At 33.6% G+C, this 24,801-nt stretch overlaps 1 protein-coding gene across 7 annotated transcripts in view; it reads left to right on the plus strand.

Moving 5' to 3' along the window:
- Nav3 (neuron navigator 3) overlaps nucleotides 1-24,801 on the plus strand; it is a 784,611-nt gene that overhangs the window by 553,157 nt on the left and 206,653 nt on the right. For all 7 annotated transcript variants that reach the window (XM_005374355.2, XM_005374353.2, XM_005374354.2 and 4 more), the window contains 2 exons: nucleotides 5,069-5,141; nucleotides 7,919-8,102. In XM_005374355.2, coding sequence (XP_005374412.1) covers nucleotides 5,069-5,141; nucleotides 7,919-8,102 — 257 coding nt within the window. The remainder of the gene's footprint in view (nucleotides 1-5,068; nucleotides 5,142-7,918; nucleotides 8,103-24,801) is intronic.

Here is a 24,801-nt window from a genome sequence, read left to right on the forward strand (position 1 = left end):
GCATCTATTGTTTTAAAAGCTCCTCAACTCATTGTTATGTGCAGCAAAGTTTGAAAATCACTGGGTTATACTTTTAGAAATTAGATTGAATGAAATATGTACAAGAATGCTATTAGTTTTTTAGTGTAGATTTTCTATCCTGCTATGCTACTGAATATGGTTATCAACTCTAGGATTTTTTGGTTGCGTTTTCTTCATAGAATATCATGTCAGCAGCTAATAATGATAACGTAACTTCTTCCTTACCTCTCCATATCCCTTTTATTTATTTCTCTTATTGCACTGGCTAATGTTTTCAGAACTATATTGAACAAGAATTGTGATAGTGGACATCCTTGTCTTGTTTGTGATTTTAGAGGTAAAGCTTTCAGCTTCTCTTCATTTAATATGACGTTGGTCATTGGTTTGTCTTAAATGACTTTTATGATACTGAGATAAAGTCCTTTCACTTCTATTTTCTTCAGGTTTTTTTTTTAAATCAGGAATGTATGTTGGATTTTGGCAAATGATTTTCCTTCATCTATTGAAATGATTATGTGGTTTTGTACTTGCTTCTATCTATGTAGTGTATTATATTTGTTGATTTTCGTACTTGAAGCATCCCTGCATCTGTGAAATGAGTCCTACTTGGCCATGGTGTATAATCTTTTTGATAATTCACTGGATTTTGTTTGCCAGTATCTTATTAAGGATGTTTGTATCTATGTTCCTTAAAGGTCTTGGGTTTTTTTTTCTTTTTTTTTTTTTTGGGTTGGGTCCTTTTCTGGTTTTAGAATTATGGTATTGTACACTCCTATCATCTTGTTTTAAAATTTTATTTGCTTTTTCTTTAAAATAAAATTATTTTTAAAAAGAATTAAGGTAAAGCTGGATTCTAGGAATATCTTTAGGAGTATTGCTTCCTTTTTGATTTTATTAAGAACTTGAGGAATACTGGCAATAGATCTTCGTTAAAGATCAACAACTGTCGGATTTATAAATGTATCTAACTTATGAATGTTCTCCTAGAATGGAGCTCATTCATAAATTGAAGACCTGCTGTATTGAAGTTCCCCATTACAACTGCTTTTGTACTTATTTTTTTTTTCATTTCCATTAGTGTTTATTTTGTGAAGTTAAGTGTGCCGGTACTTGATGTGTATAAATTTGTAATTGTTATATCTTCCTGTTGACTTGTATCCTTAACTAATAGATGGTGACATTTTTTGTCTCTTCTGATCAGTCTTGGCTTGGCATTTACTTTGTGAGCAGTTAGTATAGCCACTCCTGCTTTTGCTAGGTTCTTACTGCCTGAAATATTGTTTTATGAACATTGACTTTCAGTTTATGAACTTTTAGGGGGATTAAATGTGTTTATTGTATATACCATGTTGTTGGATATTGTTTCTTGATCCATTCTGCTAACCTTTGTCTTTGATTAGTGACTTGAGACCACATCACCTGAAGATATGAAACAGAACATATGTAATATTAGCAGAAAGTTGCCTGTATTTAATAAGGCTAAGAATTCTTCCAAGAAACTTTTAGTATTAGTCAGATTTCCCATTTCACAACACCATACCCAGGGCTCACAACTTAAAGGAAAAAATATTCAATTTAGCTCACAGGTTGGGGGGAGTTGGTATATAGTTTGCTGGCTGCAAGGTTAAGACATTATGGCAGAAAGACATGGTGAAGCAAATATGCTCAGTTCATGGCACCTAGAGAACAGAGCAGGAAAACAGCACCAGACAAAAATGGCAAAGGATCATATATAGTACCCAAGGTCATAGGTATACAGTCCATGGTTGTAATACATAATGATTATGTTCATAATAGAGAATTAGTATATGTACATAACACATCTGTCCCCTGTCTCTCCTTACTTGCCGGCCTACGCCCCTACCCCATCTCATGATCTTCTTCCCTTTTGCAAAAGATCTACCTCCTTGTTACATTCATTCATTCGCTCATTCATTCCGAGACCATGGCCTCTTTAAGTCCCCTAGGCAGGAATCAAGCTTTTAGTTATCCTACTTCATCCTTCCTGAGTGCTGGGATTGTAGGCATGTACAATTATGTACATCTACGATTTGAATTTTGATTCTTATCTGACTGAAACAGTACTGAGGAAAAATAAAACTGATTTCAGTGACTTGGATCAATTTGATGGCAAAATCACTTTTACCTCTTTACACAGAAATAAAAAAAAAGAATAGAGATTTTTAATTCAAAAAATACTGTGGTTTCATATAAAAAAACAGTATTTATGGTAAGTCTATTTAATTGCAAAATGTTTAAGGGCAATGTATTAAAAAGCAGAAATGACAAAGAGGTCTTAGAATTTATTGAAATGAAAAGTCATTCATGGAAGCATAATATATTGTTAAATAGTCCACTTAAATGATTTTAAAGTATGCACCTGGTGAGGAAACTCACCACATAAATGACATTTAACAAGAATTTTCAAAGTCATTTATGTTAATTATAAATTTTTTTATTATGTGAAAAGTGTAGTGAAGGAGCCTGGGGATATAGCTCAGTTGGTACAGTTCTTGCTACATGTGCAAGAACTCAAGTTCCAAACAACCTCTTAAAAAGCAAACAAAATAAATAGGTATATCATACCATGCACAGGAACAAATGAATGTTTACATTGACTGCAATTATGTAGGACTAAGAGCATTATATTAAATTATGTCATTTTACTATTATATTGTTGGAAAGTTAATTTTGACCAGTAAACACATATTGTTTAGTAAAGTAGGCTTTGATTCTCTTATTGACAACTATGTCGTAGTACTTCTTTACTTGCCATTTTTTAGCTTCTGTAATAATGATAGAGAACGGAAATAACTATATGAACTTGTTGGTGCTCATAATAAAGGACCATACAGAATATTCCAAAAAGTTAAATATTTCTCTTAAATAGATTTGGAAACAATGAAGGATATTTTTTCTCCTTTTGGGGCTCTTTTGTTTCTTTTCCTTTTCTAAAAAGGAAAGGAGAGAACACTGTATGTTTCTCCCACCCGTTCCCACAACAGCCTGTCTTCCATGTTGGTTAAATGGTAGGCTAAAAAACGTCTATCTTACAAACTTAGAGACTCTATTACTCATTTCTAGATCTCCTAGTGAACTACATTGTTCACCCTGGTAAATCAACTATCTTGGATTAAGGAATGCCCAGGAGGTTAATTGAGCAAACTCTTGTGTGTGTCTGAGTGGGTCACGGAGGTGTAGCCTTGGGGACTGCACACTGTTCCTTACTGGTTACTCTCTGGATCTTCTGCCTGCTTTGCTCCCTGAATGTCATGAACTAAGACACTTTTCTCTGCCATGACCTTCTGCCATAAAAGTAGCTAAAATTTGTGCAATAGCATCCTGTTAGCATTTCCAGTAAATTATGTGATTGAATAGGATACTTTTTATAAAAGGGATATAACTGCTGTCAAATGAATAACGTCAGAATTACCACTGCAAATACTTAAAATATGCTGTCCAATTCTCTTCTTTCATATTAGACCATAATAATTACTTGATTATTTAAAAAAATTTAATGGGCTTGAACAAATTAGAAGATTGCTTTGGACAGATATAATAGAATATCTAATTTGTTGCCATTTCTGCTCCTCTTTAATACTTCTTTTAGTCCTTATTAATCTTAATTTCTAATAGCAAAGTGAACTGTGAAGAAAGGAAAAGATCTGATGTTCATTTCAGCACCACAGCCTCACTGGATGATCAGAAACTTATGGGCAGGACAAAAATTCCTGTAGTTGTATTATATTCACCATGTTCAGCTCTGTTCTTTTATCCTGTAAAATAATTTAAGTAAACTTACCTTGAAATGAGTTAATATAAATATTCTTTTCTTTTTTCTCAAAGCAAATGTGTATAAATTGCCTGGGGTTATTTTTAAGCAAAAAGTGAGCTTCGTATATTGTTTCTTAAATTTAATTTTGCAGAAAATTGCATTTTAAAAGGCATATAATTGGTCCATTTTGTAATAACAGATTCTTGAAACTTGCTTTTCCTTTGAAAATCAGAGGCACTTTAACATTACAATGAAGCTAAGCTAGAGAGGACATTGACAGAACTGTTCTGTGTCCTCATGAGTAGTTTTAGATGAAAACTTGACAAAACAAATTAAAACTGTGCAGAGTTTTTCATTTTAAATGTCTTATTTTATGATTCTAAATACTAAGATATTGTTAAGGAACTGGGACTTTCTAGTTTTCTGGTCTTTCATGGAAGTCTTGGTTGTTTAAATCCATGACCATTATTGAGATGAACATTTTATGTGACATAAATTAGTCGTTGTGTTTTTTGTTTCTCAGTTTTAATGATTACATGCTGAGTGAAAGCAACCTTTCCGAAGCCTTGGAAATAACATGGGCATTTTTTTACAACAGCAAAGGCAAAGTACCTGTATTTAATCACACCGTTAGTCAGCTACAGAAATAAAGCTTTTAAATATAACTGCAAGGGCTGGGGATATAGCTCAGTGGCATAAGTGCCTGGCTGGCAAGTACACGGTCCTGAATTCGATTCTTGGAACCAAAAATAAATAAATAAAAGTAAATATCCCTTCAAAATATAACCTCTGAGAATTTACTATGGTCTAGAATGAAAATATACCTCATTTCTCTCATGTACCAACACTGATTTCATTTTATCCATTTTTTGAAATAGTTAATTATTACTGGTTGAATATCACTTATACGTGATCTAATATTGTAAGTGTCACACATGTAACAGTCTCATTGGATGTGTATGTTTTCATTGACACTTATTTGTAAAGCACCAAATCCAGTTTTATGTTAAGTAGGTGGGCTGCTACTCTGCAAGAATGCCATTCTTGACAGGCCTTTATGAATTGTTTGTAAGTATTAAACTGGACAATGAAAGCTTTGTACTCACTCTGTAATTAGCCAGAATAATTCTGGTTAAGCTCTTGTAAAGATCTCTAGAATGAAATGAATGTAAAATATTCACTCTTTATCATTCTTTGTGGTTCCCTTCTCACTCATGTACTTATCAAAAATAACCCTCTAAATTACTTTTTTCACTGCTTTTCGTATTGCAGATTGAAAATGTTGATGTCTGCCTTAGTTTTCTAGCAGCCAGAGGAGTAAATGTTCAAGGTCTATCTGCTGAAGGTAAGAAAGAGCACCATGATCATCAGTAGTATCAATGTTCAAAAGGATGCTTTAGGGCTGGGGATTTAGCTCAGCGGCAAAAGCGCCTGCCTGGCAAGCGCGAGGTCGTGAGTTCGGTTCCCGGTACCAGAGAAAAACAAACAAACAAACAAAAAAAGGATGCTTTAGAGTGTAAGAAATGCAATGTTGGAATATATAGTTCCTTAATATATCAACAAATTTGATGAAATTTCTAAAATAATAGAAATATAAATGTAATAGTTATTCAAGTATATTTTAAATGTTTTTCACATTTTGTCATAATTAATTTTTGCATGATTGAGTGGTGCAGAAGGTTGTAAACCAACAGAACATCATCTAGTTTTAATAGGCTATAGTATTTTCAGATTCTGAAGTGGATTCATGAATGATGAGACAAATACTAGATAATACTGAGCATAAATACAGGTAAAATTGTATATTGAATGCTTAAATATTATTTTGTCAGTAGTGTTACTATAGCATAATCAAGGTAGCAGTGATAGTCAAAATAGTCAATACATTTAAGCAATTCTTGAGTTCTTAAATAATTAGACCAGATTAATTTAAACTTATACGGAAAGAATTTTAAAACAGCAATAGTTTGAAAAATCATCAGTACCTTTGATATATAGTGAAGTAGGAAAAGGTGGAACCAGGTTTTCCATTCATTTGTTCAGAGAACATCTTTTTCCTGCGTATAAAAGTGACAAAATTTTTCCAAAGCATAGGACAGTATTTGAAATAGTGAAGAAAACTCAATGATGTTTCTATTTGTCTCCTTTCTCCTTTATGTCATTCTACTTTTCAGTTTTTCTCCCTTCTGTGTACTCATTTGTCATTTTAAATCAAATGTATCAGGTTTATTATATTGTGATCAGAAGCTTTTTGCCTAGATTATTAATGTACAACTTCTAAGGCATTTGAATTTTAATATTTTTAGGAGCCCTTGCAAAATTTTCAAATACTGTTGATAAAAATCAATTCCTAAGATTATGAGATAAGGCAGTGTTGTGGATCATAAATCAACAATAATTTTTAATTAGACTACTAATTATATATTTAAAATCTGGAAGATGCTGTTAAATACCTTGACAATTTAGCTTTATGACAATTAATTTGCTTTGAAAATCAGCTTTTGCTGCTATTGGAAATATTAGACTCTGAAATTGTTAAACTTCCTTGCAATAAAAGAAAATATGTTCTTTTGAAATTAATTATTTGATATTATTCTATGTTTAAATTTTCTTTTATTTTAAATTGTTTTATATGTATATACTATAATACAGGGGTATATGATTAAATTATACATTTAATGACCAAAAGGCTTTAACTTAAGCCTTACTGGTGGTTCTGTCATTTAGAATAAAATTTGAGTGATGTTCTCCAGGATAATCTTGCATTTTCCAAGTGGCTATAGGCAGGCTATAAATACTTTCACTTCTTCGTGCCTCTTCCTTCCCACATGACATTATTAATATGTATAATCCTATTGATTTTCAGCCATTATGTAAAAGTATTTAGATGCTCAAAAAGGATGCTGTACATCAAGCGAGCATATATAACAAAACAAGAAAAATCTCTTGAAAAATAATCTCTTAGGTTTATAGGACAGAAACAATGCTTTCTATTGTGGCCTGAGTTTGATCGATGCAATTCTGTTACGGAAAGTGTAAGGAAGGTCTCAAAGAAAAAAGAACAACTCAAAGGTACATTTATACGACTCATCCCCCTTCATAGTTTGGGGACATGAAGAACTGTCAGAAAACAAGAAGCCCGCATAGTGAGTGGTCCTAACGGTCGGAAGGGGTAATAAAACCATGACCACAGTAGGGGATGTGTTTTATTGCCAAAGTAAATAGTATTTATGATATGATCACAAGTTGTATAGCCTTATTTCAGGCTTTATTACTTCTCTATTCATGTTAAATGATAGCTACAGAAGAAAAGAGTAGGATCATATTGTAGCTGACCTTGTGAATTTACATTACTTGGTATGACAAAAGCTTACACAGGTGCCTTAGCTATTAGATTTAGGATTTATACTTAAATTTATTTAGTTACTTAATGTCATGTACACTAATTTTTATTCTTTAATAATATAGAACATAAATTAACAATGAAATTATTTAAACATTAAAAATTGGCCTGCTCTAGGCTGCTCTTTGAAAGATGTGTATGTGTATTTGGAAGATGTATATATGTATGTGTGCATGTATGTATGTATGCATGTATGTATAAATGGGTTAGTGGGTGATCCAGAAAGAATGTTGAGTGTTATAAATACAAATGTATTACGATGCACTCCCACACATTAGTATCTCTAAGTGCAAGACAACCAGCATTCAAGCAACTTGCTTTCTTCAGTTTATAGCCACTGCTATATTGGTAACGGCTGTGTATATCTGTGAAGGAAGTGGAGTGCTACATCAAATAATTAGCACAAGAGGACAAGAGCATCCATTTCCAAGAAGTTAAGTAGGAAAATTGTAGTTCAGGGCCAGCAAAAAGCATTTCTATTGAGTGAGCTTTGTTTTCTGTACCCACCATCCCTTTACTCTCTCCTGGAGACTTCCAAGCTACTTGGAAATGCTGGCATGTTATAGAAATTCTGCTTCGTTGGAAACTGTGAGGTTGTAGGTCAAGTTGTATTTCTAATTTCATAGATTTAGTTCAGAGGGCTTGCATCTAGAATTTCATTTGTATAAATACACCTTCAATTTGTATGATACTGTTTTTATGTTTTCTGTTTGATACAGAAATAAGAAATGGAAACTTAAAAGCCATTCTAGGGCTGTTTTTCAGTCTGTCTCGCTACAAGCAGCAGCAACACCGACAGCAGCAGTATTACCAGTCTTTGGTGGAACTTCAGCAACGAGTCACTCACACATCGCCTCCTCCGGAACCCAGTCAGGTCAAAACACAGCAAGATATGCAGTCCAGGTAAGGAAGGGAAGCAGGGAACGGTTTTAGCATTAATTTACCTAGACCTGACTTGACTGAAAAAATACTGTTTGCATGTTTGAAAAATGTCCTTATGTAGTTTATCAGTATGGTGAGAATACCGAACTACTGTTACAAAAGGTAAAAGCTCTTTTCTTTTGGTTGGACATGCAACAGCTATCATCTTCCAGCGATAAAAATTTTTGGTTTTTAAAGATAATTGTTCTGATTCAAAATGTGTACAATGTCTTTGGTGAAAGGATTGTGGCATGGCTCCTTCTATGAACTGCTTTGGTATTTAGAATGTGCTACTGAGTTCTGGTCTCCTTTTGTTGATGCTTTTGATAGATAAAAATCTGTACAAACTTTCTGGTCTGTTAAACATAGGATATGAGTGTTTGGGAACCTACTGATTTTATTGAAGATTGTGTGTGTAGCAATATGCACATGCATACAAGTGTCTGTCTTGCTTGAAGCTCTTGGCACGTGTAGACACAGCCTGTAATATGGTATTTCCAGTCATGATGACTTACTTTTCTCTTCCATTACTGTATTTTTACATCTTGGATTGGTATCAGTCAGCCAGAAAAGCAGAACCGAGAGAGTTGCTGTAAATAATAGGAGATTTATCATGAAGAATGATGTTACATAATTGTGAAGGCTAGCTAGGCCTGAAATTGGAAGGACAACCCAGCAGAGAGAGAAGATGAAACTCTCCCATCATGAGTTGCAACTGCTAAACATAAGCACTTGCTTCTCTCGCTGAAGTCTTACTCCATTTTTACAGCCTTCTGGCTGGCTGAATCCAGCTCATGCAGATTATCTTCTTTACTTAAAATCAGCTAAGTGTGGACTTTAGTTACGTCCCCAAAATATTTTCACAGCAACATCTACATAAATATTTGGTAGGAAAACTGGAACTCTATCCTAGCCTCTTGACACATCAAAAATGATCACAGAATGAAGTTTAAGGTAACAAATTTCTTTTTCTTTGTTTTTGGCACCAGGAATCAAACTCAGGTCCTCACACGTGTCAGGTGGGCACTCTACCACTGAGCTGTCCCCAATCCCTAACAAGTTTCATGTAAACTGCTAGATTGATTCCTGGACATTGACTGGGGTATTGGTTAATTTGGTCTATTGCACAAAGAGGAATCATTATTTATCTTAACGAAAGAGGTTGTAAAACTACTGTTTATCATCTTTAAAAATATATGCCCATTTCTTTAACTTTTTTCATCTAAGAAACCAAACTTAGAACCTAAAAATACTCCATTTACCTTGAGGAATTTATTTTTTCATAATCAATATTGACTCAGAAAATTGAATTAAAAACTCAAAACACATTCACAGGCCACCTCCTACTTACTGCAATTTTTCAACAGTTCAGAAACTACCTTCTTATCAGTCTGTCAGTCATCTGCATATGGACCTTTTTTATAATTTATATTACATAATAGACCTTTCTCCATATAACCATTGGACAACTTTACTATTCAGTGAATGCATAAATCTATATGAAAAATATCATAATTTTACCAAAACTGTTGCATGTAACATGAAGCCTGTGGAATATCAAGGTGTCAATTTTATTATTCCAAATGAGATATTCTTTTTTTGCAACTCATGTTGGTTTTCTGTGATGTTCAGTGAATTTATATCCAAATAAAAGTGAAAAACAGTCCTTATAATGTAAGTTCGTTGGATTTCCTTAAAAATAAACATCACAAAATTAGGAAACATCATTTTTTACTTATTATAATTTTGTGTAAAAATGATTGATATTTAAAATATCCTAGATTTGAAAAGTGCCTGAAATCATATTTCCTGGAGTTTGATTTAAGAAATTTGATTACAAAGGAGGCAAAAATAGTTACTAAAAACTTTAAGAAAAGTGAATTTGTACAAAGCATGTTGTATTTGGAAATGATATGGAATATGACTTGTCATTACTTTTACTCACTCAGTATCTATATCTGCTTCTGGAATTTCTCATGTGGAATTTTCAACCAAAATGTCATGGCATTTATAAACTTTTGGGAGAAATGTTCCCCTTCCTAATTTTCTTCCCAGATATATGTTTCTAGTAAGAAACTGCAAGGAACTTTTAAATATAAAGCCACAAACAATAGCCATAGTTTTTATACAATTTAGGAAAGAGAAATTGTTTTTCTTTACTGCAAGTTTTTCTGGAAACTATCCTTTTATCAATATCCTTTAAGACTGAAGTAGATAGACTCTTACATAATTTTTCTTCTAATAAGTTGAATTTAACTATCTTTTCAATGGATATATATTTTAATAAATGCTTAGAGAGTACTCACTTTGTTAAATGCAATACTCAACACCACAAAATATAGGAATTTAAAGGCAATTTTTACAGAACTTGCAATACATTTTGAAGAATGTACTTGTTTTCATTCACTTAGATTTTGTATTTTGAATTAGTGTATATTGAGTTAGTCCATGAATTAGAATTTATGTTCACTTACCTGTAACAGTCAACATATTAAAGCCATTTCTCAGAACTCTGTAACAATAACAGCCACATAGTTAAAACTTAGATCCTTGAGTCAGCTGCTCAAATGTTGTCTTATCAATGATACTAACTTTGGCCACACCTTTGACACTGCTATCCACCCACCCCAGCTTCTGGCAGACCTTAGAAAAAGTCTGGAGGAGGAGATGGAGGCAGAATGATCATTGACTACAGGGTAAAATTGGATAGGAGGGATATCTTCTAATTTTTCTGTTTAGTTTTTCTGTTTAGTTTGTAGGCTAACTATAGTTGATAGTAATGAACTGACTGTTTCAACATAGCTGGTAGAGAAGATTTTGAGTGTTTCTGTACTAATTTACTGAGTGTTTCTGTACTAATTCACTCCTGTCACTGAGAAACAAAACCTACCACTCACAATTTAAATGAAGAATGGTTGATTTGTCTCCCAGCTTTAGTGGAGTTTCCAAGTCAGAAATATCATGGTAGAAGGGCCTGGTATTAACACATCTACTTTGTTCATGCTGGCCAGGGAGTGGAGCAGGGGAATAGGGCCAGAGAGGAACAGGCCAGACGCCATTTATAATACCTGAGGTCATGCCTCCAAAACTGACCCAGGCATACTGAAACGTGTGTTGAACTACTTCCCTGAGTATTTGTTAAACCAATAAGTGGACACAATTAAGCTTAACCTCTATGCTCCCCAACACAAGGAAATGACTGATGTAAAAGACAAGCAAACATTCCTGACCTGAGTATTACAAATTATATGCATATATTGAAAGATCACATTGTACCCCATAAATATATAAAATTACTATATGTCAATCCTGCAAAATAGATTTAAATTTATATTTTTGTGTCACTTACAATTACTTTTTATGTATTTATTAGATCAGTGTAAGATAAATAAGCATATGTTTTTGTTTTGGAGGATGCTTGACATTGAACTACAATTAGTTTCAGTATGCTTCATGGTAGAACCATCAGAAGTTACCACAATGCATGGAACTCTATGCTTCTGTTCTAAGTGATGCTGTATCTTACACTTCCTAGGTCTTTCATGTATTTAGTAGAAATGTTAAAATCCTTTTGTTTCAGGTTGTCATTCATTGTAAACACCACTGCTAGTATTGCCATCTCTAGGCTCCACAGGTCTTTTCTACTATTCTATGTGGTTTCTGCTTTGTAAGATACAACTATCGATTATCAAGACTGTTAGCATTTTGGGTACCAAAAAATATAAATAGATGACATGAGTGAAGTGCTTATATTGAACATCTAATGTCACTGGCAGTATAAAGTCATTTAGAAATTTCTTTGTCATTTTGATTAAATGAGCCAAATGACATAACTTATTAGGAATTATAAATGATCTGATATATGGCTAATAATACACACTTTGATTTGCTTTCAGTTTTAACAACAGACTAGTAAAAAATATTAATACCATAAATTATCTGGCATAAAAATTTTATCCTTAAGATCCCATCTCAATGTCACTAACTAAATTTGTTAATAAATAACTTTAGTATAAAGAATTGCTGTTATCTTGGTAATATAAGGAAAAGAACTTTTAAAAGCTACATGTTTTTTAATTAATCCTCAAATGATCACATGAGATTTTAATTAAAAATTAAATATATGTGAAGAAAATTGTTTTCCTTGATCACTGATCAATTTTATTTGATTTGATGATGTACTTATATTAAAGTATCTAATTCAGTACTGTATCTGTATTGAAATAAAAGTAGAAATCAGAGTCTAAATTTTTTAAATCCTTTACAGGGAAATATTTAGTTATATTAGGAGTAATAAATATTTATGAATCAAAAAGTTGAATATATTTAATGCTTTTTTCTTTTCTTTTTTTTTTTTTTTCTTTTTGAGATACGGTCTCTCTCCACAAGTCACACTGGCCTTGAGCTCACTTTGTAGCCCAGGCTGGCCTCAAACTCACAACAATCCTCCTGCCTCAGCCTCCGAGTGTTAGGATTACAGGTGTGTGCCACCACACCCGGTCTAAATATACTTAATATTAAAATTAGATTTTTATTTATGCTTTTGAACTTTGGAAAAATATTAAATGGTTAAAGATTTAACATCTTGTTGTCTTACAAAATGTTTAAAGCTTCTCATTTGCACTTAATTCAAAAAATAAAACCAGCTCCTTGTGTATTTCTGGCTGCTCTTTTAATTTTGAAAAGAATAGATTAAAGACCCTCTGTCCAACTAAGATGAAAAATACTTTAATGAAAAGTACAAAACTTTTTTAGGAACTGCCCTCATAGCTATACTTTATTAGTATTAACTAGGAGATGGAGACAATACTGCTTGTTCTAGAAAACAAAGTAAATTGAATTTTAAGTTTTAAATTGAGAAAATTTATTTCCATCCATGTATATGTCATAGGCCATTGGGACATTCTGCTGATCATACTTTGTCATAGGTGGCATTTTGACAATTCCAGCTCAAATTGAAAGGCAAGGAAAAAGAAAGTTAAATTTCACTGAAATTGTACTAAGTGCCTAATCCATAAATGTAGACTATGCCCAGTAAATGGATGCATCATTTCCCTGAAAATATCCAGTAAGACATTCTAGTGAACAAAATTACAAAATAAAAATTTAGTTTTTATATTTCCTGGTGTGTTGAGGTATTAGAAAGGCAGTACTTGGAAGATATAATCTTTTATTTGCTAAAAGTTAAAAAGGGGGAAGTGAGATGGTTGTACTTAAAAGAACTTTTTAGCTTGATTTTTGTCCAGATTATTGAATAACTGCATCCTCTTTTCAGTTAGCAGCTATTTTTACCAATAACATTTTTAAGGCCCACAAGTAAATAATTTAGTCTATGTTTAGAAAATTAACACATAGAAGAAGGAAACAATGAATGTGACAGTGGAGGTAAGGTCGCATAGATGACCGACAGCAGCAAGATCAGTGATCACGATTTTTCTAAAGTGAAAAATAAAGGTATTTTGGGAATGTGGGCTATTATCTCTGCAGATGATCATTTGTCCTTCTGCTTTTCATGACTTTAGGAACAAATAAACAAAAGTGTCCTCTCTTTCTTGGGAAGCATGGACGTCTTCCTACAGGACTTTCAAGTAACATATTCTCGGGGTGACTGGCTCCTCCCAGCTCTTCCCTTGGCCCCTCTGACCTTTACCACACACGATGCTCTCTTCCCATGGAGGACGTTTGCCTTCCAGGGCTTCTTTTCCAGGAAACATTATTTCCTTCTGGGGGATTCACTCCAAAATCCAGACGGTTTACAGCTTTTCAGCCTGAGGTTATAAATCTTGAGAAGTATATAAGGAAGCTTAATTTAGGATGACAGAAAGCTCGGGTAATTTAAGCCCTCACGAAGCTGGCTTCAATTAGTTACTTGACTCAGTTCTGTGTTGTGGCCTATAGTGTGTTCTTTTTAAACTCAGTGAATCAATTAAACATTAAAATTCCCAAAGAGGAAAAAGGACATTTGTGAACCTCTGAATCTTCAGAAGACTAAAGCAATGTTGTTGTTTTTCATTTTTAGAGAAAGGTAGTTGAATAGAAATTTTTCTTTGAAGGAAAGTGGAATGCAAGAAGAGAGTATAACATCAAAAACGATGTGCATGTTAGTGTACATGCAAACAGTGAAGTGTGTACAGAGGTACTTGCGTTCTTTGTTTTTATTACATTATTTACAGAGCTTTATAATGACTGGTACTTCTGTAGTTATAAATACACATGCATAGAGTTTGGTTATAAGAAGAGACAAATGGGCTTTGAATCTCGCTTGCCAATTCTAGAGGAGTGGCCTTGGACAAATGATTTTAACCTGTCCTTACCCTTTATAGTAGATTGTGATTACTTCATTGTAAGTTTTAAGGAGACATAAAAAATAGATTTATGTATTAAATACCTACTTATTATCTAATAAACACAGTATTTTCATCCTTTTCCTTGTATTAAGATCATATCACACGCATAATAAAATATTGACACACTAGAAACATAGCCTCATCACTGCTTCTATTTTTATCACATTCTCTAATTATACCTGCCCATTCCATTTCTAAATCTTATCAAATACATAAAATAATTCAAAATAATAATATCCCCATGATAAGTAAAATAAGTCAGACACACAAGCTTAAATACTGCAGTCTCTCTTGCATGTGAAATACTATCTGTGTGTATGTATATATACATATACATATATATATACAGAGAGAGAGACAGAGAGACAGAGAGACAGAGAGACAGAGACAGACAGAGAGAGATAGGGAAAGAAAGAAAGAGGAAGAGAGAAATATAAATAGAAAATAGGGGATAATTCAAACATTTCCTCAAATTACCCATTCTATTGTTTCAAAAATATTTTAATATATGCTAATTTATTTCATTTGTATTGCTAGTTTATTGGAAAAAAGGTTTTGTGTTATTATCTGTTTGTTTATTCTTTGTAAGAAACTTTTTGTTGTATATCTTGTACTCTAACGGCTTTGTGGCTAATGATACATAATGTATTAATTATTTCTTATTTTGTAATAAAGTTTCATTTTTTAACAAAATAAAAAATAGAATTAATCTATTGATGCTCAGCCTTTTCCATCTCCTGTTTAACTATACACAGGTAACCCATCTGATTGATTTAGGTATTAACTTCAATTGTTACTCTCAAATATCCCAAGTTCTACCACTGATTTTCATTCATATATTCATTGCATCATTATCTTTTGATTCACAAGTCCCCATCTCCCTCCCATGAATTTATTTAAGAAATATTTATTAAACACTTAATATATTGCACATATTTGTAAGGGTACTGAGGCTATAGTAGTTGATAAAATTTTAAAATGCTTGCTCTCCTGAAGTTTCTATTCTAATAAGGGAGACATACAATAAAAAGTTAACTAAAATGTTACACAATAATTTGATGGCTAATGAAACAAAAATGAACAATAGGAAAATCAAATATACATAAGCCATAATTTTGCAAACTTAATTAGGAAGTCCTGAGAGAAATCCTCATTAGATGATGACATTTACCAAAATTAATCAGAGTTCTTGCTCTTGGGTTGTCTTGGGGGAGAGGGTTTCAGGTTTACAGAATACAAGTACTCAGACTTTGAGTTAGCGTCCTTCCTTCCTGGGTCAAAGGAAAGGAGGCAAAGGAAAATAGGATACACTTCAGAGAAAGAACAAAAGACCATTATTACAGCTCGATCACCATGCTCAGGACTTTAGCTTCTGCCCTTGGCAAAATGTCCACTATTGTGGACACAAGAAAAGAAGCATACAGGTATCCAAAGGGTTCACATGGGTGTTGTACTGAGAACAGAATAAAGTGGGGAAGATGACAGAAAACAGTTATGGATAAAAGCCTGTACTGTCATGGTAAAAGCGGAGAATGGAAGTTAAATTTCAAATATATATGTTTAGAAGATTCTGTCAGTAAATAAACTGATATATTTGAAGTGGAATTGGTAAGCTCCAATAGAAAGGAGAATAATGCTGTTACCATTAGCTATGGGAAATTATATTTCTATTTAATGAAATGGAAAAATTATTGGAGGGGCAGTTTGGGTGGAGATTGAATAGGATAGATATTCCCTTATGAACATATCAAATTTGAGATATCAATGAGACATATGTAAGGGGAATGTCAAACAAGGCTCTGAAATAGCAAGACTGGATTTTGAGGGAAAGATACAGTTTAGAGATACGAATCCTACAGACATACCCTGTAAATTGTATAAAATCTTACGAGGTTGCACAATGTATTTACCAATATCTGTATGTAGATGAAAAAGCAAAGAGAGCTAAAACTGTGGGTCAGGAGCCAACCAATCCTGAGAGATTAGGGAGCTAGCAAGACCTGGTAGAGCAAATTAAAACCGAGCAAGATTGTTAACCAGGAATAAAATCAGAGTGCGGTGTTTTGTAAAATCCCTTAAGGCGGTATTCCAAAGAGGCAGGAGAGGTCAACGGCAGCCAGTTATGTGCAGCACCGTTGTACTGCAGCCACCATTCTATATGGTTTATGTAGCCCTGTTCCCTCTTGCCATCTTCCCAGCCTCCCTGTAACACAGGTACTAACCTTACTTTTCAAATAAAGAATCTGCCACAAGAAAGTTCAGTTAAAAGTGCATAAAGTTTCACAGAAAGAAATCTATAAATTTAACCGAAGAAATCTGCCTGCAGAGCTTGTACTGTAATTGTAACCATTATTTAGAAGATCTAAACTACAATACATGTTCCAAATAAATAAGATGCATGCTGAGAAATGACCCTTGGATTTTGCACTAGAGTCTTTGGTGAGAAGTATTGCAGTCTAGTGGCTCGTCTGTACCTTTGTTATTATCTGCTCAATAGACTATGGATGGGAAGAATTAGAGATAGACACTTAACATACAATTTTTATTTATCAGTTAAACCAAAAAGTATATATACACAAATCTTTCTAACAATGCCATTAAGAGAGTTACATCTGCTCTCTTAGTTCTTTCACTGATTAATTTTGTCAGTTTATATAATGAAATAACATTTATTTCTTTTTCAATCAACTGTACACCGTCTTTTGGCATTCTGTTTTATAAAATATGGTGTAATAGTTTGTTCAATTTCCCTCCATCACTTAATCATTTCTAATCTCTGATATCTACACTTTAATTGTTCTGTTTATAAAAATTAATATTCCATTCTGCATACACATATAATTCTTTCATGTTCTGAGTATAGATTAATTTCAAAAGCTGAAAACCAACAGAGTATGTATATAACAAGCCCATATGATATAAGTATGTATGCAGAGCCAAGGTGTACTCTGATGTTTCTTTCTCAAGGTCTTTCTGAAAGTCTAGAGAATTTATTTGAGTTTAAGTAGGAAACAACAGATAACTGACTATGGGTCAGAGCTCATTTAAGGGTGCATTGGGGGATTTAGACCAATCAAACTAAGGAATGTCTGCATCTGTATAAAGCATGGGATTTTTCTGTAGTTATACATTTATTAGAGTTTAAAATGGTCCTTGTTTGTTCAGATTGTTGGTTGGTTTTATTTTAGTTTTGCTTTGTTTGTTCTTTCCTGTAAAAGTGTCTGACTATGGGAGGGTGATGACAGGAAGCAACATTTGTTTAATCGCCCTCATTTTGTAGCCACTTCATCTCATCTGGAATTTCCGAGTCTGACTTTTCTCCTTGCTTTTCCCTACCAAAACTCCTCTCCACATGCACGCAGAGCCAGGCTTTCCTTACTCCCTGCCCGTATTCCTCCTTTTACTTGGTTCTCTAAAATCCATTGAAGTCTCGTGTCCACCTGTGGCTCCTGTCTGTTGTGTTTTCCTTCTCCATTTACAGATTTACACCTGTATTATTTCCTCATCAGCACATACTGACAACACATTAGGGAGGTGAGAAGGACACATATGTGTGTTTCTTCTCAAAAGGCACAGAGACAATGGTTGTAAATTTTTTCTGGTGAAACCAAATCAGTTAACTGTGCTGTTTCCTCAGTAAAAACTGAAAACATCATAATCATACTCGGTCTTTTCAAAGGACTTATGAGAATACAAATATGTTTTAAGTGTTAGCCTGATTCATAATTTAGGGAATTTGAGAAGTGCTTTTGGACTTAAATGTCTAAATAAAAACAATAATGTCTCACTGTTTTATAGTATAGTTTTATATATAATTTCAACATATATCTATCTATCATCTATCTATCTATTGAGTTTGTGTGTGTGTGAGAGAGAGAGAAAGAGAGAGAGAGAGAGAGAGAGAGATCTTAGCTCTGTAATTTAGGAATACTGACTTTTAATTCATTTATTTAAAATTTTACCATAGGACATATTGATATCCTGTTTATACATTTAATAAAACTTTTCTCACAACCTCTAGAATTATGGTCCTGATTGTAGATAATATATTTTTATATTTACAAAGCACTCTTTTCTTAGAACACTGATAATATAGAATTGACTATTGACATATTTCACTTCAAATTTTGCATCATATGAAAGTGTTATATATTCATCTGTTTTGTACTAAAACCTATACCTCAAATTTTCAACTAATTGACTTATAATGGAAAATGAAACTATCTCAAAAGTTATAATAATCCTATCAATATGACCATTAAAGTATTTTCTTGTGGTCAGATATACATTTGAAGCCAAATTTTAATGCTGGATGAGGTGAACATATAATTGGATCTAAAGGACCACACATGTCAGCAACTGATATCATGCCTATGAGATTTTAACCATCGCTAAAGGGTCGTTCTTCATTGCAGAGCACACTTTCATCTTTTGCTTCTGTATATTCTCTTACTATTCTTCAGCTTCTCAATGCTACTGCCATATACCCTTTGAAACTAAGAGGGCAATCCTTTTTCTGACATATTTTGAAAACCAACCTTTTTCTCTGAAAGTCTAAGCAGCAGACATGACCAAGCCCGTCATGATGCTTTTCAGACCCCAGCCACCTGTTAATAACATGAACCAACTGATAAATATATTCACTTTAGTAAGAGTTACTCAATTATAAGGACTGTGTAAAACATACCTCTCATAAAACTTCACGTACTCTTACAGATACATATTTATATAATTATGTTATGAATGTTATAATTGAAATCATTTTCATAAACAAATATACTAAGAAATAGTTTGTTAATTTATTTCATTCTGGCTAAAAATTATTAAAATATTTGATGTATTGAATAATTCAGGTTTTCTCTAACCTGGGTGGTTTTTCCTATTAGCTTAATATTCAGAATAACAAAATAGCTTTCTCCATTTTTCAGGCTCCAATTTGTTAGAATAGTAGTATTAAAATGAAAATTTTTAAGGGCTGGGAATTTAGCTCAGCGACACAGCGCCTGCCTGGCAAGCACGAGGTAGTGAGTTTGATTCCCGGTACCTGAAAAAAAAAAAAAAAGACAATTTTTGTAATGACACTCTTAGTGTATTGAAAATGTTAAATGGATAAAGACCTACAGGACAGTGTACTGCTTTGAACTATGCTCAAGTAAAAGCACTGTGGAAAATCTAATTTATGATGACATTGCTAGAGAAACATGAGCCTAGTTGCCTGAGTTATCTTTTATCTTGAAGTTTGACATTCCTGAAGTGTCAGAGACTTTTATGCTGAAATATCTCCTACAGGCATCTCCTTCTTTAGTTACAATTTGAGACCTCACAAAAGCAGACCGTGCAGGTGACCTTAACTGTCTGTAGAACTTAAGGTAAGACAGCAGTTATAATGTATTTTCATGCTATATTTTACTAATGGGACAAGTTATCAGTTATCTGTCTCAAATGCAGTCAGGATGATATTTCAGCCACCCAGATACTAAAAAGAAGCACATGTGAAACAAAGTTAAGCTTCTGACTCATGTATTAGCTAATAACTGTTTTCACTGAATTATGATCAACATTTAAGTATAGTAAATAGTATTTTGTCCCATTCTAAGTTTCAGATACTTGCAAAATATCTTAACTAGTTTTTAAAGAACTTATATGATTTTTCAATAAGAAAAACATATTTGTAGAAGTGGCTAAAGAGTCTCTCTGATTTGTTAATTATCATTTAAGGCAGTTTTTAAGACTCCTGCATAAAAAGAAAATCTTTATGATAAAGGAAGTACTGGTTTCAGGAATTTTTAAAGTTTAATTCTGAATATATGGTTTAATTCTACTCTGAGCCATCATAAGACTTCTACTATAAATAAATAGATTTCAATCTGTCTCCATATAAAAAATGTTAAATGAATGTGTTTTACTATCTCCTATATTTGTCTGAAACTTCTTAGTGTAAGACTTCAAAAATATATTTAATTATAATATATCTTGGGTAATTTATTCTCAATTTTTCTCTCAAGACTTACAGTAAATTTTTAACATGATACAGTTTCATAACAAAGAAATAAAATTAGAAGATAAAAATTGTCTTCTAAAACCTAAACCCAAGAAATTTCTTACTTCATTATTGTAGATTTCTACTTTTATATTGCCTCTATTTCCTTGGGTTGGTGTTGTTCAGAGAACAAATGTAATCCAACGATTAGTTATGGCAATCTCTTTTTATATAAATCAAGAATACAAAATATCTGACTGGATAAGACTTATGTATAGGGTTTTACATTCCTACAGGGTTGAATTCTTTAAGATGGAAAGTCTTTTGACAAGAGTACAAGGATAATTATAAAATAATTTTCTGTAATCTCCTAGTATAGAAGAATCTATACAATGGTAAAGATCTCATTTATGTTCCACTTTGCTGTGAAAACATAGTTTATTCATCTACTTTTTTATTTGGTACATCCATTTTTAAAATAACTGTTTTGTGCTGGATTTTTGTTTTGATGAATCAACCAGTGTCTGGTTGGACGTAGTTATTGCATACCATGTGGCTTAATGAAAGACTATATTGTTTCCGGAATACTTTATGTTACATAAGAGTCCAGTGTGCTTTTCTACTAGTGATTTTTCATATTTGAACTTTCAAAAGTTCAAATGTGATGTTTGAACAAATAAATTTGAAATAAGACTCACTATCTGACAAGGCTTAAGCTAGAGGTATGTTTGCGTATGGTTATGTTTTTACCCTTCAAAATGACTGCAATCTTATACAGAAATTAGACATTTCAGCAGATAATTCAATTGGTTATGTTAAGTAATCTAACAGAGCACAAATTGCCAAGTGTCTGAAGATGTGAAAAAGAACATATAAAGGCATTAATAGAAGAAATGTCACTTCACATTCATGAAGCTACAGCTGTTTGCCTAAAGAGAAAGTTTAAGTAGAGGTGCATTCTGGGTGTGTATTGCAGATTTTAAAAGACTCTACAATGTATTGGACAAAACAGTAACCATTTTGTTGTTGTTGTTCATGGATTTTATAATCCAGGGAACCAGGTAGAGCCCAGAGGAGAAGGTTTGTCATTGTTCCACTATGACCAGAGCATTCCCTGGGGCAGGATGAAATCACTGCGGTATCACAGTTGAGAGGGAGAACCTCTCTGGTCAGACCATCCATTTCTAGGATGAATTCTTCACTGACAAACACAACAGTTTAAATGGCATGGAAACTATACACATCCACTCCAATGAGGTAGTCTTAGAACATCATACTTCTTACCTGGTAACTCAGTGAGTTGAGCAAGTCATGGGCCCACCCAGATTCAAGCAGGGGTGGATAGGATAAAGATCTCACCATTCAGTGGAAGGAGTATCAAATGTCCATACCTCTACATTGAATTTGTCACAAGTTATGATAAGAGATAAAAGCTAAAGAGGTAGGAAGAAGTCAACTATGTCTAGGAACTGAGACTTACCTACTAAACATAAAAGAAAGTCACTCTGGGGTTGTTTAATACTGGAAAAATATCAGACTACAGGGTTTATAACTTAGAAAGACTGCCCTAGTAATAGGGTAGATTACATTTCTATTTTTGTTAAGTAGATGGATGCTAAGGTATTTCAATAAGAAAATACCTCTGTTTTGTTAGTTATAATTTGAAAGCAGTTCTTAAGATTCCTGCCTAAAAAGAAAATCTTTATGATAAAGGAAGAACTGGTTTAAGGAAATTTTTAAACTTAATTTTGAATATATGGTTTACATATTTTTTGAATATTATTCATGGTTTACATTATTCTAAATATATGACAGTGCAATAATGGAAAAAGATGATGTTGAAAATAAAGAAGAAGGAAGTGCAAATAAAAATTCAGCTTTGGTCTCCAGAGATTTGTGACTGAACTGTACTCCCAGACGATAGTATCTAGCATGTGTCTAGATTCTTCGCTGGTAGCCAGGACCAAAGACACAGATTTGGAAACATGAACTTATCAATGTTTTATTGACTAAAACAATAGAAACACAAGAGTTTGCTCCTGAAAAGAATTGTAAACAAAAAAGAGAAAAGAACTCTGCAGGAAACTCAGGGGGTCATGAACATGTATGAATAGGTCACTGACAAGAAGAATGTGCTTTTGTTTGTTTTGCAATGTAGCTTTCTTCACTACCTTCCTAAAGGCGAATTGTTTTCTTACAGTGAGAGATACCTTATTTTCTGAGACATTTTTTCCTTGTCTTTCAAAGTATTGGTGAACTTTAGAATATAAATTCAATACAAAATTCTGATTGAAATATACTATATTGATAAACAGACTGTATTATACCACATATCAAAATATATTTTCATCTAATCACTAGATCACAAAAAACCCTCAAATCCTGAAAATTAAAATTATGTACAAGGTAAAGATTTATAAGTTCTGAAAAAAAAAAGAAGATTTATAAGTTCTGGAATGCCTATCCAGTGTTTGATTTTGGAAATGGTGGTTCTCTGATGTCCTGCTAAGGAGATTTCTGATCATTGTCTATAAATCTAGGTCTAAAAAGGGCTCTTTTACTTTAGAATGCAAGAAAAATAACACTCTGGAAAAATTAGAAGGACAATTAAACTTAACTGTATTTGATTTTAAAAGAGCATGTTTCCAAAGTAACTTTAAGTATGTAGACCTAAAATCATAGTTAAAACCCTAGGTACTGTACTTTTCCTGATTGTGATTCTGTACTTTTGAGTACATATATGATATCATCAAAATAATAGGAGAGCTTCAAATAATGTAGCATTGGGAGGACTGCCAAATATAAGTGGGTGAGCTCATGTTAGGGATTGAGAAATATAGGGTATTATATTCTGCAAGATTCTTGAAAAATAATTACAGAGCCTCCAATGATTTTTCAACATGCATTTGAATTCCACTGCATTTTTATTTCAGTGGTAATAACATTTATTTCTGCCAGATATTCTTTGAAGTGATGTGCAAGTGAATCTTCATTTAAAAAAAATTTGAGTAGGTAAAAGCTGTCACCCTCATTTAAATGTTGAGCAAATATCACAGAGAGCTGCTGAGCTGAGGTTCAGCTAAAGCAATCTGGTTCTAGATTCTTTTCTGTTAATCAACCATTGTGCTGGTCTTTACTCTTGAGAATTCAACTTATTCATTCACAGAAATTATTTAATGTGTCAATTTCTACACTCCTGTCAATATCTTTGTGTTTTTCCATATAAGCTTAGAGTGAACACATTTTCCACTAAATATCTAATTTTAGTTTTTATACAGAATATATCAGTTACTAAAGGTAATGATTTTGTTTAAAAGTTAACTTGAGTGATTTGGAAGCCACCAAGGGGATTAGTAAAGCATGTGTTTCAGGTATGGCTGGGTGAGTCATGGAAGTGTAATTCTGGGTACTATATAAGATTTCTGACTCTTTTCTATCTGGTACTTTTCTCCAAGTGCTTCCCAGCTGCCATGAACTAAGAGGTTTGTAAATACCAGGCTGTTCCACCATGATTTTTTTGATTTGGAACTAGCCAACCATGGACTGACTCCTCTGAATACATGAGTTAAATGAAATTCTGTTTCTTTAAGTTGAGGATGTTGGATAATTTGTATCAACAAAAGAAAATCTGATAAATTCAATATACACAGTTTTAAGGGCTATAGTTTTTACAGTATAAACAGTCATCTCTGCAGATAAACCTAGTTTTTAATCACAATTCCTAAGAAAACTGTAGACTTCTTGTCATACATTACACCATGGCTGTTCGACTTCCTTTTCATACATTCTTTCCTATGTAACTGTGCAGTGCAACTTAAACCGGAGGCCCACCCCTGCGCACGGGGAGCTACAGGTGGGGAGCACCTGTCTTCTGGCTGGCTCACATCCTGCCTCATAGGCCCCCGGAGGGAGGCCCCCTGGCGCACGGGGAGCCACGGGCAGGGAATGCCGGTCTTCCGACCGGCAGCTTGCTCCCTGCCTCATAGGCCACCAGAGGGAGGGCCTCTGGCACATGGGGATCCATGGGCGGGGAGCACCTGTCTTCCGGCTGGCTCACTTCCTGCCTCATAGGCCCCCAGAGGGAGAGCCCCCAGTGCACGGGGAGCCATGCGGCTGAGAGCGCTGTGGCGCGCCAGCCTTGAGGCCGGCCGCCGCTGCTCAGTTGAGAACTATCATAACACAGAGAAACAGTGACACAATTGGCCCACCATGAACTGGCTGCAGATGCCCACCTAAGGACATGTGCGAATCATTCAAACATGGAAAAACCCCTGGGAATACATGCTATACAACGGGCCACTGTTGCTCCTGCCATTGAGAACCAGAAAGGTCTAGAGTCAGCAGAGGAGCAGCT

This window comes from Chinchilla lanigera, unplaced genomic scaffold (assembly GCF_000276665.1).
Source record: "Chinchilla lanigera isolate Chin_1 unplaced genomic scaffold, ChiLan1.0 scaffold00004, whole genome shotgun sequence".
Classification (NCBI taxonomy): Eukaryota; Metazoa; Chordata; class Mammalia; order Rodentia; family Chinchillidae; genus Chinchilla; species Chinchilla lanigera.